Consider the following 17165-nt stretch of genomic DNA (forward strand, 5'->3'; position numbering starts at 1 on the left):
CACCACCTGTCCCTGGGCAAGGCTTCTCCTGTCCTTCCCGTGTCCAGGTGTATTTGTGAGGACTTATCTGAGCGAGTCAAACTCCCCTGCTATCGGTTCCCCAGCAACCACAAGCAGTCACCGTGTTTCCACCAGCTCTCTCCCGGATCTAGACACACAGGACCACAGCAGACACTTAGCTTATCCCAGGGTTTGGATAAGAGCGTGGACTTTTTTACACTACCTGGGTTTGGTGACCACACTGACCGGCTAGAGTTGCTGACCCGGACTGGGCACAGGGAACATTCAGGTAAGATTACTAGATTTTCTTACCTTACTTATGGAGTTGCGCAAATCTCCGTTCCCATGAGCCCAGACCTTGGCCGGCACCTCTGTCCTCTCCGGTCAGCAGGATCCCCGTGCGTTTTGTCCACGGCCCTTCAGCGTTGGTACGCAAGATTGTTGTAGAAATTTATATGGATAGATATATCCCTCTGTGTGCTGCGGCCTGTCCTAAATACATGAAAATATATGGGTGTCCGACCTGAAGTGACTTAAATATCAGATGATTTACTGCTGTCCCTTGTCTTACAATGTCAGCAAGACTCCAATATCGGCTTGGACCATCTGGCCTAACTTCCTCTTCTGTATGTCTGGGACAAATGTCACAAGACAATGCTATCATGAGATAACATCAGCTCCCCAGACTGGCTCATTGGGGGGGGTGGCAGGTCATTTCCAATAACTGGTTACAAAGTTCAAGCTGTGAATATGTATCTGTGTGCATATGAGTATATAGAGTATATATGAGTACATAAGTATATAGCATATAGCCTATAGCAGGCAAGTGAGATCTAGATGAAATATGTATTTCCATATCACATCCATCAGGTCTATTGTAAGCTATGATTCAAAACACAGAATCGGATTTATACCCCTAGGTGTCCGAAAAATAAAGCGATCCAGTAACATTAAAACAAAATAATTTTATTAATAAATATTAAGGCTGAGTGCAGACGTACTTTTTGGCCCTGCGGATTTTTCCGCGCAGAATGGAAGAAATCCGCAGGTCAAATGACCTGCATTTTTCCTGCGGATTTCTTCCATTTTTCATGCAGTTTTCTTGCGGTTTTCCCCCTGCGGATTTGGTGACAGGGGACATGGAAAACCGCACAAAAGAAATAACATGCTGCGGATTTTGTACCGCTGGAAAACCGCGTGGAAAAATCCGCAGCGTCTGCACAGCGTTTTTTTTATTGATTTTAAGGCTACTGTACATCAGAATGCGGATATGCAACGTTTCTGCGCGGTAAAATCCGCTGCGGATCCGCTGCAAATCTGCATCGTGTGCACACAGCCTAAAAGGTAAATAACAGAAATGCCCAGTAGGAGGCACTAAAGCCAATAATATATATTCACAGTCACCAAAATTTTGTATATGCCCAAAAGACACAATAAATATAATGCATATGACTATTTACATAATCACTTATATAGTTAATGCAGGATATCATCAAAAATATTTAACAAGCACGATAAGATGCAGAATCTCATGTATAAGAATCCTGCTCATGCAATATATCACATTATCAACATGTTCGCCAAAAAACTGCAGAGCTATATTATAATAAATGCAAGGTATCCATATAAATGAAAGCGCTTTCAAGTAGCAGAGATATTGGAAGCATTTAAATAGTCCAAAGAGGGTATTACCTCAAGTGACAGGACATTGGTGACTCAGTGTGGCGTGACCTCCGCCACCCCAACACATGTTTCGCACTGGCTTCTTCCAGGGGCTAGTGACACTCAGGGCTGTGGAGTCGGTATAAAATGGACCGACTCCTAAAATATATAATAAATTGGGTACAGTAGTTCAGTGCAGAATGTGCTGAATATTTTTTCATAGGAATTTGGGAAAGTTATGAAATGTTCTATAAATGGCTGTTCTATTCCTGATCTAAGGCTACATTCACACAGAGTTTCTCCTGCGTTTTTTTGAGGATACGTTTTTCAGCTGCAAAAGCCAATCAGCTTTTTAAAAAACCACATCACCTGAAAGGTTTTTGAGCTCATGTTTTAAATAGTAAAAGCAGATTAGAAATCTGCTCTAGCTATCCATTTATCCTTATCTGTCTATCCATATCATATCTGTACCAAAAAGAATGAAAGCCAGGTAGTACACAGACTAACACTTTTTTTTTTTTTTTTTTTTTAGCACCAGTCAGGTGCACCTCATAGCTGCCCAAAAGGACACCCAGGACAGGCATTGCTCATCTTCAGTAACACATCAATTGATAGTTGGAATAAATAGACTGCATTCATCACCACATCTTCTTAAGGTGCAGACTTTATTTTCAAGTGTAGGGGTGTGCAGTATGAGGTTCTGCAGCAGCTGAGGTGTGCAGTATGAGGTTCTACCCTCCCCCTAGGTTTGATCCTGGCTACGCCCATGGTGTGAATGTAGCCTGAGGATCAAGGCTTTGTCTTAGCTGAGATAAGTCATAGTGTGTGTGTGTGTGTGTGTGTATATATATATATATATATATATATATATATATATAATCTGTGTTCCAAATTATTATGCAAAAAGAGTTTAGGAGTGATAAGGTTAGAATTTTTTTGTTTGTCATTTAAACTCATTGATGGTGATGTGTGTCAGGGCTCTTTATATCACTGAAAGCAATTGCAGATACCTGTGCAAATTAGTTTGCCAGGTGTGTCCAAATAAAGACAAGACTACTTAAGAATGCTGTTCCACATTATTAAGCAGCCTACATTTTTTGCCAAAATCGGAAAGAAAAAGGATGTGTCGGCTGCTGAGAAGCAACAAAATGTGGAGTATTTAGGTCAAGGCATGACTACAATCAACATTGCCAAGACACTTCATCGTGATCATCGCACAATCAAGAAGTATGTAGCTGATTCCCAGCACACACGTGTGCGTGCTAAGGAAATATTGAGGACTCTTTCCAACAGGCAATTGCGTCAGGTAAAAAGAGCAGCTGCAAAAATGCCTTGTCATAGCAGCAGACAAGTTTTTGAAGCTGATGGTGCCTCCAACGTCCCCCGAACAAGATGCAGGGTCCTTCAGAGGTTTGCAGCTGTGCGTAAGCCATTCCTGTTGACCACCTCTATCCACTGCACACAAGCAGAAAAGGCTCCAGTGGGCCAAACGATACATGAAGACTGACTTCCAAACTGTTTTGTTCACCGATGAGTGCCGTGCAACGCTTGATGGTCCAGCTGGATCTGTAAAGCAAGCTAACGGGGGCACCACTGAAATATAAAAAGGGGATCCAACCCTGGCCTACAACCTATATATGACGGTCACAAGCAGAAAAGAATAGGCCACAAATCGGGGATCACCCTAAATAGGAATTTAGCAAAAATATTACAATTTTTATTTATTTAAATTAAGCACAGCAAACAACAACACATTAAAAACATTAAAAGTGGTCACACGTGACACATTCAAAAGATATACATATCTCATAATAGGGAACCAAACCTGATAACCACTACCACTTTTGGTGGAGAAAGTGTCTTATACCCAAGGTCCATGTAAACTAATACCCAATTAGAAGGTTTTGAAAGCACACTAATACACTGTAGCCATCACAAATGAATCATGGATATCAGTGATGCAGATAAATTTTAAATGGATGTTATCACAAGCTCAAATAATGCCTTGAGACAGTGCATACAATTAGTTATATAGCTCTGGCATACTCTTATTCACAATGTGGTACATAAAAAACAAACGTTTCTGGAATGTACTGAATAAACCCCATTTGGAAATACCTCAGCCTGAAGTCAGGCTCCAAGAGCAGACCAGATCATCCAGACCAGAAATGGGCTGTAAAGAGTGCAAACAACCAAAGGACATCTACATGTCCACCTTCAAATAATATACATAGATGCTCAGAACCCAATACATCACATATGAAGTGGAGTGGGGCAGGCTGGACTAATGACCCGTGTGTCGCCACCTAGACGAAGCCACCTAGAGTGGCGACACGCGTCGGGTCATTAGTCCAGCCTGCCCCACTCCACTTCACTTCATATGTGATGTATTGGGTTCTGAGCAGCTATGTATATTATTTGAAGGTGGACATGTAGATGTCCTTTGGTTGTTTGCACTCTTTACAGCCCATTTCTGGTCTGGATGATCTGGTCTGCTCTTGGAGCCTGACTTCAGGCTGAGGTATTTCCAAATGGGGTTTATTCAGTACATTCCAGAAACGTTTGTTTTTTATGTACCACATTGTGAATAAGGCCGGAGTCACACTGGCGATTTAAACGGCCGAGTTTCGCATGGTAATACACGGCGCTGCCGCCGGGACTCAGGAGCGGGGCGTGCGGCCGCATATCAATACATGGAGCTGCACGCCCCGCTCCTGAGTCCCGGCTGCAGCGCCGTGTATTACCATGCGAAACTCGGCTGTTTAAATCGCCAGTGTGATCCCGGCCTAAGAGTAAGCCAGAGCTATATAACTAATTGTATGCACTGTCTCAAGGCATTACTTGAGCTTGTGATAACATCCATTTAAAATTTATCTGCATCACTGATATCCATGATTCATTTGTGATGGCTACAGCGTATTAGTGTACTTTCAAAACCTTCTAATTGGGTATTAGTTTACATGGACCTTGGGTATAAGACACTTTCTCCACCAAAAGTGGTAGTGGTTATCAGGTTTGGTTCTCTATTATGAGATATGTATATCTTTTGAATGTGTCACATGTGTGACCATTTTTTAATGTTTTTAATGTGTTGTTGTTGTTTGCTGTGCTTAATTTAAATAAATAAAAATTGTAATATTTTTGCTAAATTCCTATTTAGGGTGATCCCCGATTTGTGGCCTATTCTTTTCTGCTTGTGACTGTCATATGGTCCAGATGGATGGAGTGGAGGATGGCTGGTTGATGGACACCCCATGAAAACACGGCTAAGGCGCCAACAAGGAGGAGGTGGAGTAATGTTTTGGGCTGGAATCATGGGGAGAGATTGTCAACCCCTTTAGGATCCCTGAAGGGGTAAAGATGAACTCCATAATCTATGTGGAGTTTCTAAAACAGCACTTCCTGCCATGGTTCAAGAGGAAGAACCGTGCTTTTCGCAGCAAGATCATTTTCATGCATGATAATGCACCGTCTCATGCTGCAAATAACACATCTGCATCTCTGGCTGCTATGGGCATAAAAGAGGACAAACTTATGGTGTGGCCACCATCTTCCCCTGACCTCAACCCCATTGAGAACCTCTGGAGCATCATCAAAAGGAGTGTCTATGATGGCGGGAGGCAGTTCACATCTAAGCAACAGCTCTGGGAGGGGATTCTGTCCACATGCAAAACAAGTGAAGCACAAACCATCCAAAAACTGACAAATTCAATGGACGAGAGAGTTCAGAAGCTTCTTTCCAACAAGGGGTCCTATGTGCAAATGTAACATCACCTAGAATAAAGTTTTGACTTGAAAACTGTTTGATTTCATTTTGTAATAAGCTGATAATGCTTATAATTTCACAATTGACCATTTTTTTGTTCAAAATAAAAAGGTTGAAACTCTGCTGTGCATAATAATTTGGAACATGCATTTTGAGTGTTTATTATTTTTAAAAATATACTGTTTTCATAGGCAGTTTGTTCAAAAACATTGCAATTATACTAGAATAGTAGATGACTGGAAAATAACAATGACTGCAATTCATATAGGTAATTTAGACAAAATATGAGGAAATATTTTTTGCATAATAATTTGGAACACAGTGTATAGTACAGACCAAAAGTTTGGACACACCTCATTCAAAGAGTTTTCATTACTATGAAAATTGTACATTAACTCTGAAGTCATAGAAACTATGAATTAACACATGTGGAATTATATAATTAACAAAAAAGTGTGAAACAACTGAAAATACTGTATGTCTTATATTCTAGGTTCTTCAAAGTAGCCACCTTTTGCTTTGATTACTGCTTTGCACACTCTTGGCATTCTCTTGATGAGCTTCAAGAGGTAGTCACCGGAAATGGTTTTCACTTCACAGGTGTGCCCTGTCAGGTTTAATAAGTGGGATTTCTTGCCTTATAAATGGGGTTGGGACCATCAGTTGTGTTGTGCAGAAGTCTGGTGGATACACAGCTGATAGTCCTACTGAATAGACTGTTAGAATTTGTAAGAAAAATGAGTGGTCAGTCTGAAAAATTGGGAAAACTTTGAAAGTGTCCCGAAGTGCAGTGGCAAAACCATCAAGCGCTACAAAGAAACTTGCTCACATGAGGACCGCCCCAGGAAAGGAAGACCAAGAGTCACCTCTGCTGCGGAGGATAAGTTCATCCGAGTCACCAGCCTCAGAAATCGCAGGTTAACAGCAGCTCAGATTAGAGACCAAGTCAATGCCACACAGAGTTCTAGCAGCAGACACATTTCTACAACTGTTAAGAGGAGACTTTGTGCAGCAGGCCTTCATGGTATAATAGCTGCTAGGAAACCACTGCTAAGGACAGGCAACAAGCAGAAGAGACTTGTTTGGGCTAAAGAACACAAGGAATGGACATTAGACCAGTGGAAATCTGTGCTTTGGTCTGATGAGTCCAAATTTGAGATCTTTGGTTCCAACCACCGTGTCTTTGTGAGACGCAGAAAAGGTGAACGGATGGACTCTACATGCCTGGTTCCCACCGTGAAGCATGGAGGAGGTGTGATGGTGTGGGGGTGCTTTGCTGGTGACACTGTTGGGGAGTTATTCAAAATTGAAGGCATACTGAACCAGCATGGCTACCACAGCATCTTGCAGCGGCATGCTATTCCATCCGGTTTGCGTTTAGTTGGACCATCATTTATTTTTCAACAGGACAATGACCCCAAACACACCTCCAGGCTGTGTAAGGGCTATTTGAGCAAGAAGGAGAGTGATGAGGCGCTACGCCAGATGACCTGGCCTCCACAGTCACCAGACTTGAACCCAATCGAGATGTTTTGGGGTGAGCTGGACCGCAGAGTGAAGGCAAAAAGGGCCAACAAGTGCTAAGCATCTCTGGGAACTCCTTCAAGACTGTTGGAAGACCATTTCCGGTGACTACCTCTTGAAGCTCATCAAGAGAATGCCAAGAGTGTGCAAAGCAGTAATCAAAGCAAAACGTGGCTACTTTGAAGAACTTAGAATATAAGACATATTTTCAGTTGTTTCACACTTTTTTGGTAATTATATTCCACATGTGTTAATTCATATTTTTGATGCCTTGAAAGTGAATCTACAATTTTCATAGTCATGAATATTAAGAAAACTCTTTGAATGAGGTGTGTCCAAACTTTTGGTCTGTACTGTATATATGTAATCGATATTACATAGTGTATTACATATTTACAATTAGTTTTTTGTGTTCTAAAGTTGTATTCCAATAAATATATATTATGTTCTATCTAAATATCTTGATTATTGTATCATAAAAATGATTAAATGTCTGATGTTCACATTGTACTACAATAAATTTTTCACTTAAATATAAGCAATATATGTGGGAGTTGGAGTCATGGAGTCAGAGTTGGTGTAAGGGAAACTGAGGAGTCGGAGTCGCAGGTTTGGCTTACCGACTCCACAGCCCTGGTTACACTTTTAATGTTCGCCAGATGAAGCTGCCTTCTGAGCCCTGAAAGCTTGCAAATATAATTTCTCTGGTTAGCCAATAAAGGTATCACTTTTTGAATACCTTTCTCATTTTTTGGGGACCAAAGTATTTACATCGATGTTTCTGGCTAACACCGTACCACAATATTATTTTGTATTGTACATCGTATTTCCCATTTTTGAGTACACAATACAATGATATCATTCAAAGTACAATTCGTTCTGCAAAAAACAAGCCCTCACAAGGCCATATTGACGGAAAGATAAAAACGTTATGGCTCTGGGAAGAAGGGGAGCAAAAAACGAAAACGGGCTCCGTCATGAAGGGGTTAAGGGTATGTAAAATTTAACATTGAGAGATAGAATATCAAAAATAAAAACCAGAAAATCACATTCTATAATTTATATACATTTATTTGCATTTTGCAGTGAGAAATAACTATTTGATCCCCTACCAACCATTAAGCGTTCTGGCTCTTACAGATCAGTTAGACGCTCCTAATCAACTCGCTACCTGCATTAAAGACAGCTGTCATACATAGTCACCTATAAAAGACTACTGTCCACAGACTTAATCAGTAAGACTAACATCTACAACATGGGCAAGACCAAAGAGCTTTATAAGGATTGTCAGGGAAAAGATCATAGGCCTACACAAAGCTGGAATGGGCTACAAAACCATAAGTAAGACGTTGGGTGAAAAGGAGACAACTGTTGGTGCAATAGTTAGAAAATGGAAGAAATACAAAATTAGTGTCAATCGACATCGATCTGGGGCACCATGCAAAATCTCATCTCGTGGGGTATCCTTGATCATGAGGAAGATTAGAGATAAGCCTAAAACTACATGGGGGAACTTGTTAATGATCTCAAGCCAGCTGAGACCACAGTCATCAAGTAAACCATTGGGAACAAATTATTCCGTAAAAGTTTAGAATCCTGCAGTGCCCACAAGGTCTTCCTGCTCAAGAAGGCACATGTGCAGGCCCATCTGAAGTTTGCCAATGAACATCTAGATGATTCGGTGAGTGATTGGGAGAATGTGCTGTGGTCAGATGAGACAAAAATTGATCTCTGTGACATTAACTCAATTCGCCGTGTTTGGAGGAAGAGAAATGCTGCTTATGAAACAAAGAACACCGTCCCCCCCTGTCAAGCCTGGAGGTGGAAAGATTATGTTTTGGGGATGTTTCTCTGCTAAGGGCACATGACTACTTCAACGCATCAAAGGAAGAATGGGTGGAGCCTTGTACCGTAAAATCCGGGAGTGACAACCTCCTGCCCTCCACCAGGACATTAAAAATGGATCGTGGCTGGGTCTTCCAGCAAGACAATGACCCAAAACATACAGCCAACGCAACAAAGGAGTGGCTCAAAAAGAAGCACATTAAGGTCATGGAGTGGCCTAGCCAGTCTCCAGACCTTAATCCCATAGAAAACTTACGGAGAGTTGAAGATCCGAGTTGCCAAGCGACAGCTTCAAAATCTTAATGATTTAGCGATGATTTGCAAAGAGGAGTGGACAAAAATTCCTCCTGAAATGTGCGCAAGCCTCATCATCAACTACAAAAAATGTCTGACTGCTGTGCCAGCCAACAAGGTTTTTGTCACCAAGTATTAAATCATGTTTGCTAGAGGGATCAAATACTTATTTCTTACTGCAAAATGCAAATAAATTTATATAATTTATACAATGTGATTTTCAGGATTTTATTTTTGATATTCTATCTCTCAATGTTAAAATTAACCTACCCTTAAAATTATAGACTGTTTATGTCTTTGTCAGTGGGCAAAATTACAAAATCAGCAAGGAATCAAATACGTATTTCCCCCACTGTACTACATTAGTTTCATGATCTCTGTAGCATGATTATCCCTCTATTTCTATGCTTTGATTCTTTATGTAATGAAGTCTATATTTCGCTTTTTTCTGTTCTTGCTCTTAAAGGCTTTGATTTTCTGTTGGTTATATTATGCTGTTACCAAATAAAAAAAAAGTTTGAAAATAAAAAACAAACAAACAGGAAATGGCTACTTTCCTGTGTGATTTTTCCGATGTGCAACAAGATTTGTTTTCCGATTAAAACATTTCCCACATTCTGAACATGAAAACGGATTCTCCCCTGTGTGAATTCTCTGATGTCTAACAAGACTTCCTTTCTCTGTAAAACATTTCCCACATTCTGAACATGAGAATGGCTTCTCCCCTGTGTGAATTCTCTGATGTTTAACAATACTTCCTTTCTCTGTAAAACATTTCCCACATTCTGAACATGAAAATGGCCTCTCCCCTGTGTGATTTTTCATATGTGCAACAAGATTTGTTTTCCGATTAAAACATTTCCCACATTCTGAACATGAAAATGGCTTCTCCCCTGTGTGAATTCTCTGATGTGTAACAAGACTTCTTTTCTCTGCAAAACATTTCCCACATTCAGAACATGAAAATGGCTTCTCCCCTGTGTGAATTCTCTGATGTGTAACAAGATTTGCTTTATCTGTAAAACATTTCCCACATTCTGAACATGAAAATGGCTTCACCCCTGTGTGATTTTTCAGATGTGCAACAAGATTTGTTTTCCGATTAAAACATTTCCCACATTCTGAACATGAAAATGGCTTCTCCCCGGTGTGAATTCTCTGATGTGTAACAAGACTTGCTTTCTCTGTAAAACATTTCCCACATTCAGAACATGAAAATGGCTTCTCCCCTGTGTGAATTCTCTGATGTGTAACAAGACTTGCTTTATCTGTAAAACATTTCCCACATTCAGAACATGAAAATGGCTTCTCCCCTGTGTGAATTCTCTGATGTCTAACAAGACTTGCTTTCTCTGTAAAACATTTCCCACAATCAGAACATGAAAATGGCTTCTCCCCTGTGTGTATAATCTGATGTCTAACAAGATGTGCTTTATTTGTATAACATTTCCCACATTCCGAACATGAATATGGTTTCTCTCTTATGTCAGCTATTTCATGCTCAACAGCCTTTCTGGGACTTTTGTTTTGCATATTTGTCTTTGATGAAGCAGGAAAAAGGACCTGACGAAGAAGATCAGAGGACAGATTTTTTCTGATGAGATCTTGAGGTGTGTCTGGTATAATGATATGTTCTTCACAGGTATCGGGTGTGATACTAAGATTATCTGTTGAAATATCTGAGAATGTCAGACGTCCCTCTGAGATCCTTGTACAGTCATCTGCTAAGGATAAAAAAAGGATTCCATTATTTTTCATTAACACTGCATTGGAACTATATTACTAATCATATTATATAATTTACAGCATTCCCATGCAAACTGCAATACAATTCAATTATAGACAGACTAAGACAATAGACCATAAGGAGGGACTGAGATCACAGTGTTAGGTCACTTTTCACTACTCTATCATAGCCATCGTTTCAGTTCATGTTTCCCTGTGTCTGTCATGAATCTGATTCATTTACATGTTCAGAGAAGACTCATAAAAGGGACCTGTAATCAGTTTTATTAGGAGACTAGCTGAAGAGCCCAGCGCTGCCCGGGCATAGTAACTAACTGTGGTTAGTAATAGCAAATTATAATTATCCTCCATCCCATAGTCCTGTGCCATATACCCATCATACATATCCACGATCCCATAGGCCCGTGCCCATATACCCATCATACATATTCTCCATCCCATAGTCCCATGCCCATATACCCATCATACATACTCTCCATCTCATAGTCCAATGCCCATATACCCATCATACATATCCGCCATCCCATAGTCCTGTGCCCATATACCCATCATACATATCCGCCATCCCATAGTCCCGTGCCCATATACCCATCATACATATCCGCCATCCCATAGTCCCGTGCCCATATACCCATCATACATATCCGCCATCCCATAGTCCCGTGCCCATATACCCATCATACATATCCGCCATCCCATAGTCCCGTGCCCATATACCCGTCATACATATCCTCCATCCCATAGTTGAGTGCCCATATACCCATCACACATCCTCCATCCCATAGTCCCGTGCCCATATACCAGTCATATATATCCTCCATCCCATAGTCCCGTGCCCATATACCAGTCATATATCCTCCATCCCATAGTCCCATGCCCATATACCCATCATACATATTCGCCATCCCATAGTTGAGTGCCCATATACCCATCACGCATACTTCATCTCATTCCCATGCCCATATACCCATCATACCTATCCTCCATCCCATAGTCCTGTGCCCATATACCCATCATACATATCCGCCATCCCATAGTCCCGTGCCCATATACCCGTCATACAAATCCTCCATCCCAGTCCAGTGCCTATATACCCATCATACATATCCGCCATCCCATAGTCAACCATTATGACATCACAATGAGCGGCAGGGCTTGCAACCTATGATGACATCAGCGTCGCCATGGCAACCATTGTGACATCATAATGAGGGGCGGGGCTTGATATGCACACACTTTTTCCCCAGTACGTAGATAGGGGCAAAATTGTTTGGTGAATTGGAACGCGCAGGGTTAAAATTTCGCCTCACAACATAGCATAGGACGCTCTCGGGGTCCAGACGTGTGACTGTGCCAAATTTTGTGGCAGTAGCTGCGACGGTGCGGATGCCTATTCCGGACATACACACATACATACACACACTTGAGCTTTATATATTAGATTAGTTCTCATACATTCTCTGACAGGTACAATCACTATAGCACAGAACAAAGGACATTGGAGGAGACTGGTCATGTACACAAGTCATGGCTTTGGAGAAAAAAAGTTTTTTTATATATTTTTATTGATGTAACTAAACAGTTGATACAATTTTTGCTTTTTTGGCCTTTTTTCAGAGAATATGAATCATAACAGCAAAACTTTTTCTCCACTTATGGTTAGTGTTTGGCTGAAGCCATTTATTGTCAAACTACTATGATTTCTCTTTTTAAATCATAATGACAACCCAAAACATCCAAATGACCATGATCAAAAGTTCACATACCTTGGTGATTTTGGCCTCATAACATGCACAGAAGTTGACACAAATAGGTTTGAATGGCTAATAAAGGTAACATTTTCACTTGTAAGCAGTGTGTGTGCATAAAAGCTGAGCGAGTTTCTGGGATCCAGACAGACTCTCGCATCTTTCATCCAGCCACTCGTTTTTGGATAGTGAGTCATAGGGAAAGGAAAAGAATTGTCAACGTATCTACGGGAAAAGGTAGTAGAACTATATAAAACAGGAAAAGGATACCAAAAGATACCTAAGGAATTAATAATGCCAGTCAGCAGCATGCAAACTGTGATTAACGAATGGAAAATCAGGGGCTCTATAAAACCAAAACGACGGTCAGGTAGACCAACAAAAATTTTGTCCACAACTGCCAGGAAAATTGTTCGGGATGCAAAGAAAAAAACACAAACAACATCAGCTGAAATACTGGACTCTCTGAAAACTAGCAATGTGGCTGTTTCAAGATGCACAATAAGAAGGCACTTGAAAAAAAAATGGAGCTGCATGGTCGAGTCATCCGAAGAAAGCCATTGCTGTGCAAAAGCCACAAAAGTATCTCACCTACAAGACGCAAAACAGCACAGAGACATGCCTCAAAACTTCTGGAACAAGGTAATTTGGAGTGATGAAAACAAAATTGAACTTTTTGACCACAACCATAAACGTTACATTTGGAGAGAGGTCAACAAGGCCTTTGATGAAAGGAACACTACTCCCACAGTAAAGCACATAGGTGGATCGCTGGTGTTTTGGGGATGTGTGAACTACAAAGGCGCAGGAAACTTGGTCAAAGTTGAAGGAAAGATGAATGCAGCACGTTATCAGCAAATACTGGAGGCAAATTTGCTATCATCAGCCCGGAAGCTGCGCATGGGACGTACTTTGATGTTCCAACATAACAACGATCCAAAACACAAGGCCAAGTCGACCTGTCATTGGCTACAGCAGAACAAAGTGAAGGTTCTGGAGTGGCCATCTCAGTCTCCTGACCTCAATATCATTGAGCCAATCTGGGGAGATCTCAAGTGCGCAGTTCATGCTAGACAGCCTAGGAATTTACAGGAATTGGAGGCTTTTTGCCAAGAAGAGTGGTTAGCTTTACCATCTGATAAAATAAAGAACCTCATCCACAACTACCACAAAAGAATAGAAGCTGTCATTGATGTTAGAGGGGCCAATACACAGTATTAAGAAATGGCGTATGTGAACTTTTGATCAGTCATTTAGACGTTGTGGGTTGCCACTATGATTTACAAAGAGAAAGCACAGTAGTTTGACAATAAATGGCTTCATACAACCACTAACCATGAGTGGAGAAAAAGTTTTGGTGTCATCATTCATTCATATACTAAAATAAGGCCAAGAAATCAAAAATTCTGCAAGGGTATGTAAACTTTTGAGCACAACTGTATGTCATGCACGCCAAAAGACACATTGGCTGAATATGGGAGCACCAGGGGATCTGAAAGAGCATTTACAGAAGTGTTCTCTGCAAACAGACCATATATTCAGTGCCTTGTGAAAGTATTCGGCTCCCTGGAACTTTTCAACCTTTTCCCACATATCATGCTTCAAACAAAGATACCAAATGTAAATTTTTGGTGAAGAAACAACAACAAGTGGGACACAATTGTAAAGCTGAATGAAATTTATTGGTTATTTTAAATTTTTGTGGAAATTCAAATACTGAAAAGTGGGGCGTGCAATAATATTTGGCCCTTAATACTTTGTTGCTCCACCTTTTGCTGCGATTACAGCTGCAAGTCTCTTGGGGTATGTCTATCAGTTTTCTACATTGAGAGACTGAAATTCTTGCCCATTCTGCCTTGGCAAACAGCTCGAGCTCAGTGAGGTTTGATGGAGATCGTTTGTGAACAGCAGGTTTTCAGCTCTTTCCACAGATTCTTGATTGGATTCAGGTCTGGACTTTGACTTGGCCATTCTAACACCTGGATATGTTTATTTGTGAACCATTCCATTGTAGATTTTGCTTTATGTTTGGGATCATTGTCTTGTTGGAAGACAAATCTCCGTCCCAGTCTCAGGTCTTTTGCAGACTCCAACAGGTTTTCTTCAAGAATGGTCCTGTATTTGGCTCCAACCATCTTCCCATCAATTTTAACCATCTTCCCTGTCCCTGCTGAAGAAAAGCAGGCCCAAACCACGATGCTGCCACCACCATGTTTGGCAGTGGGAATGGTGTGTTCAGGGTGATAAGCTGTGTTGCCTTTACGCCAAACATGTCATTTGTCATTATTGCCAAAAAGTTTGATTTTGGTTTCATCTGACCAGAGCACCTTCTTCCACATGTTTGGTGTGTCTCCCAGGTGGCTAGTTGCAAACTTTAAACGACACTTTTTATGGATATCTTTGAGAAATGGCTTTCTTCTTGCCACTCTTCCATAAAGGCCAGATGTGTGCAGTGAACGACGGATTGTTGTCCTATGGACAGACTGCCCCACCTCAGCTGTAGATCTCTGCAGTGCATCCAGAGTGATCATGGGCCTCTTGACTGCATCTCTGATCAGTCTTCTCCTTGTTTGAGATGAAAGTTTAGAGGGACAGCCGGGTCTTGGTAGATTTGCAGTGGTATAATACTCCTTCCATTTCAATATGATAGCTTGCACAGTGCTCCTTGGAATGTTTAAAGTTTTGGAAATCATTTTGTATCCAAATCCAGCTTTAAACTTCTCCACAACAGTATCACGGACCTGCCCGTTGTGTTCTTTGGTCTTCATGATGCTCTGTACATCAATCAGAACCCTGAGGCTATCACAGAGCAGGTGCATTTATACGGAGACTTGATTACACACAGGTGGATTATATTTATCATTAGTCATTTAGGACAACATTGGATCATTTAGAGATCCACAATGAACTTCTAGAGTGAATTTGCTGCATTGAAAGTAAAGGGGCTGAATAATATTGCACGCCCCACTTTTCAGTTTTTGTATTTCCACAAAAACGTAAAATAACCAATAAATTTCGTTGAACTTCACAATTGAGTCCCACTTTTTGTTGATTATTCACCAAAAATTTACATTTGGTATGTTTGAAGCATGATATGTGGGAAAAGGTTGAAAAGTTCCAGGGAGCCGCATACTTTCGCAAGGCACTATACTCGTGTAAAAGCAGAGTTTTTCAGCACATTTTTTTGTGCTGAAAACGCCCCCCCCTCCCAGCTTATACAAGAGTCATTGTCCCAGAAAGACGGCAGGGGGAGGGAGAGCAGCAGTGAATATTCATTTCTCTTATAGCGAGCAAAACCACTATGGAAGCCTTATACCAGCTAAGTCCATAAGAATTATGAAGTGCTGTCCACATGATCAGTATTTTTCCTGTCAGGATTTGTGCTGCTTTTAAATCCACAGCATGTCAATTCTTTTTGCGTTATTGCCTTGTTTTTCACTCATTGACTTTAATGGAGTCACTAAAATAAGCAGCAAAAATGCAGGTATAAAAATGTTTCCAGATTTGCTGAGTTTTTTTCTTGCATTTTTACTGACTTCCTGTGGTGTTTCCCACACTATCATCTGTGTGACAGCACAAGAAACACAGGCAGCTCTGATCAGAGTACTGCAAGGTCATGCTGTCAGATGTGAGAGTTACCCTGCAGCTGTGACTGTGATCTGTGGTAAAAAGCTTACAGCTGGTCACAGGCGTCGGCTGATGAGAGACCACTACTCCCATCAGCCTACACCAGCTGTCGCTAATAACAGCAAAAGCAGGAGCTGCTGAGGATTGTAGCTATCACCTGGCACCTTGCCTCAAAGTAATAAAAAAAATGTAAATAATAATTTAAAATAAATAGTTAAATAAAAAACCCATAGTATACTCACCTTCATCTAATCCCTGAAGCCCTTGACTACTGTAAAAAGTGACTGCTCTCAAAGTCATCAGCATTGTCGTGTGACATTATGGATTATCTCTTCACTTCAGACAAATGAGTATATGGTTGTTTTATTGTTTTTGTTACAGGGGACAACTGGAGATTAGGTGTTAAGGTGAGCATAATGTGTTTTTCATATGCAAATAAATGTGTAAAACCGTGTGGTAATTTATTTCAAATAAAGGACTTTATTCTAGGTATTTTTTTAATTTACAACTTGAATATGTGGTCAGTGATGGGGATGTCTTATAGATGCCTCTCCATTACTAACCCCTGGGCTTCATATCAGCTGCCAATACAAGGCTAACATAAACCCCCCAAACTATCACCGCATTTGCCACTGCATCAGAGCAAGTGGGAAGAGGGAGGCTAAGCTCCAGATTTGGAGCATCTTATTGATGAGCCATTTCTGAGACGGTTGAGAGCTAATGTTTTTAGTCAGGGAAGGGGCAATAAACCATGGCCCTTTACAAGGCTATTAATATCAGCCCACAGCTGTGTTTTGCTTTTGCTGGTTACAATTTTTAGGGGGACCCTACGTCAATTTTTCTCTGGGTCCCCCTGTAAACTAGCCAGTAGAGACTAAGCAAAAAGCTGAGAGCTGATATTAATAATCTGGGAACCTTTATGGCAATAGGCTCCTTCCAAGAATATTAACATC

General features: G+C 40.9%; 1 protein-coding gene across 2 annotated transcripts in view; it reads right to left on the minus strand.

Moving 5' to 3' along the window:
- Nucleotides 1-5561: 5561 nt before the first annotated feature.
- The window catches only part of LOC141073816 (uncharacterized), a 56390-nt gene continuing 44786 nt past the window's right edge, over nucleotides 5562-17165 (minus strand). The window contains exon 7 of one of the 2 annotated variants that reach the window (XM_073561279.1): nucleotides 5562-10812. In XM_073561279.1, the coding sequence (XP_073417380.1) occupies nucleotides 9641-10812 (1172 nt within the window). In that variant the 3' untranslated portion in view covers nucleotides 5562-9640. Of the gene's footprint in view, nucleotides 10816-17165 lie in introns of both variants that reach the window. The other variant, XM_073561270.1, reaches the window with a different exon arrangement.

The sequence above is a fragment of the Dendrobates tinctorius genome, unplaced genomic scaffold (assembly GCF_039654945.1).
Source record: "Dendrobates tinctorius isolate UK_male_01 unplaced genomic scaffold, ASM3965494v1 ptg000014l, whole genome shotgun sequence".
In the NCBI taxonomy this organism is placed as follows: domain Eukaryota; kingdom Metazoa; phylum Chordata; class Amphibia; order Anura; family Dendrobatidae; genus Dendrobates; species Dendrobates tinctorius.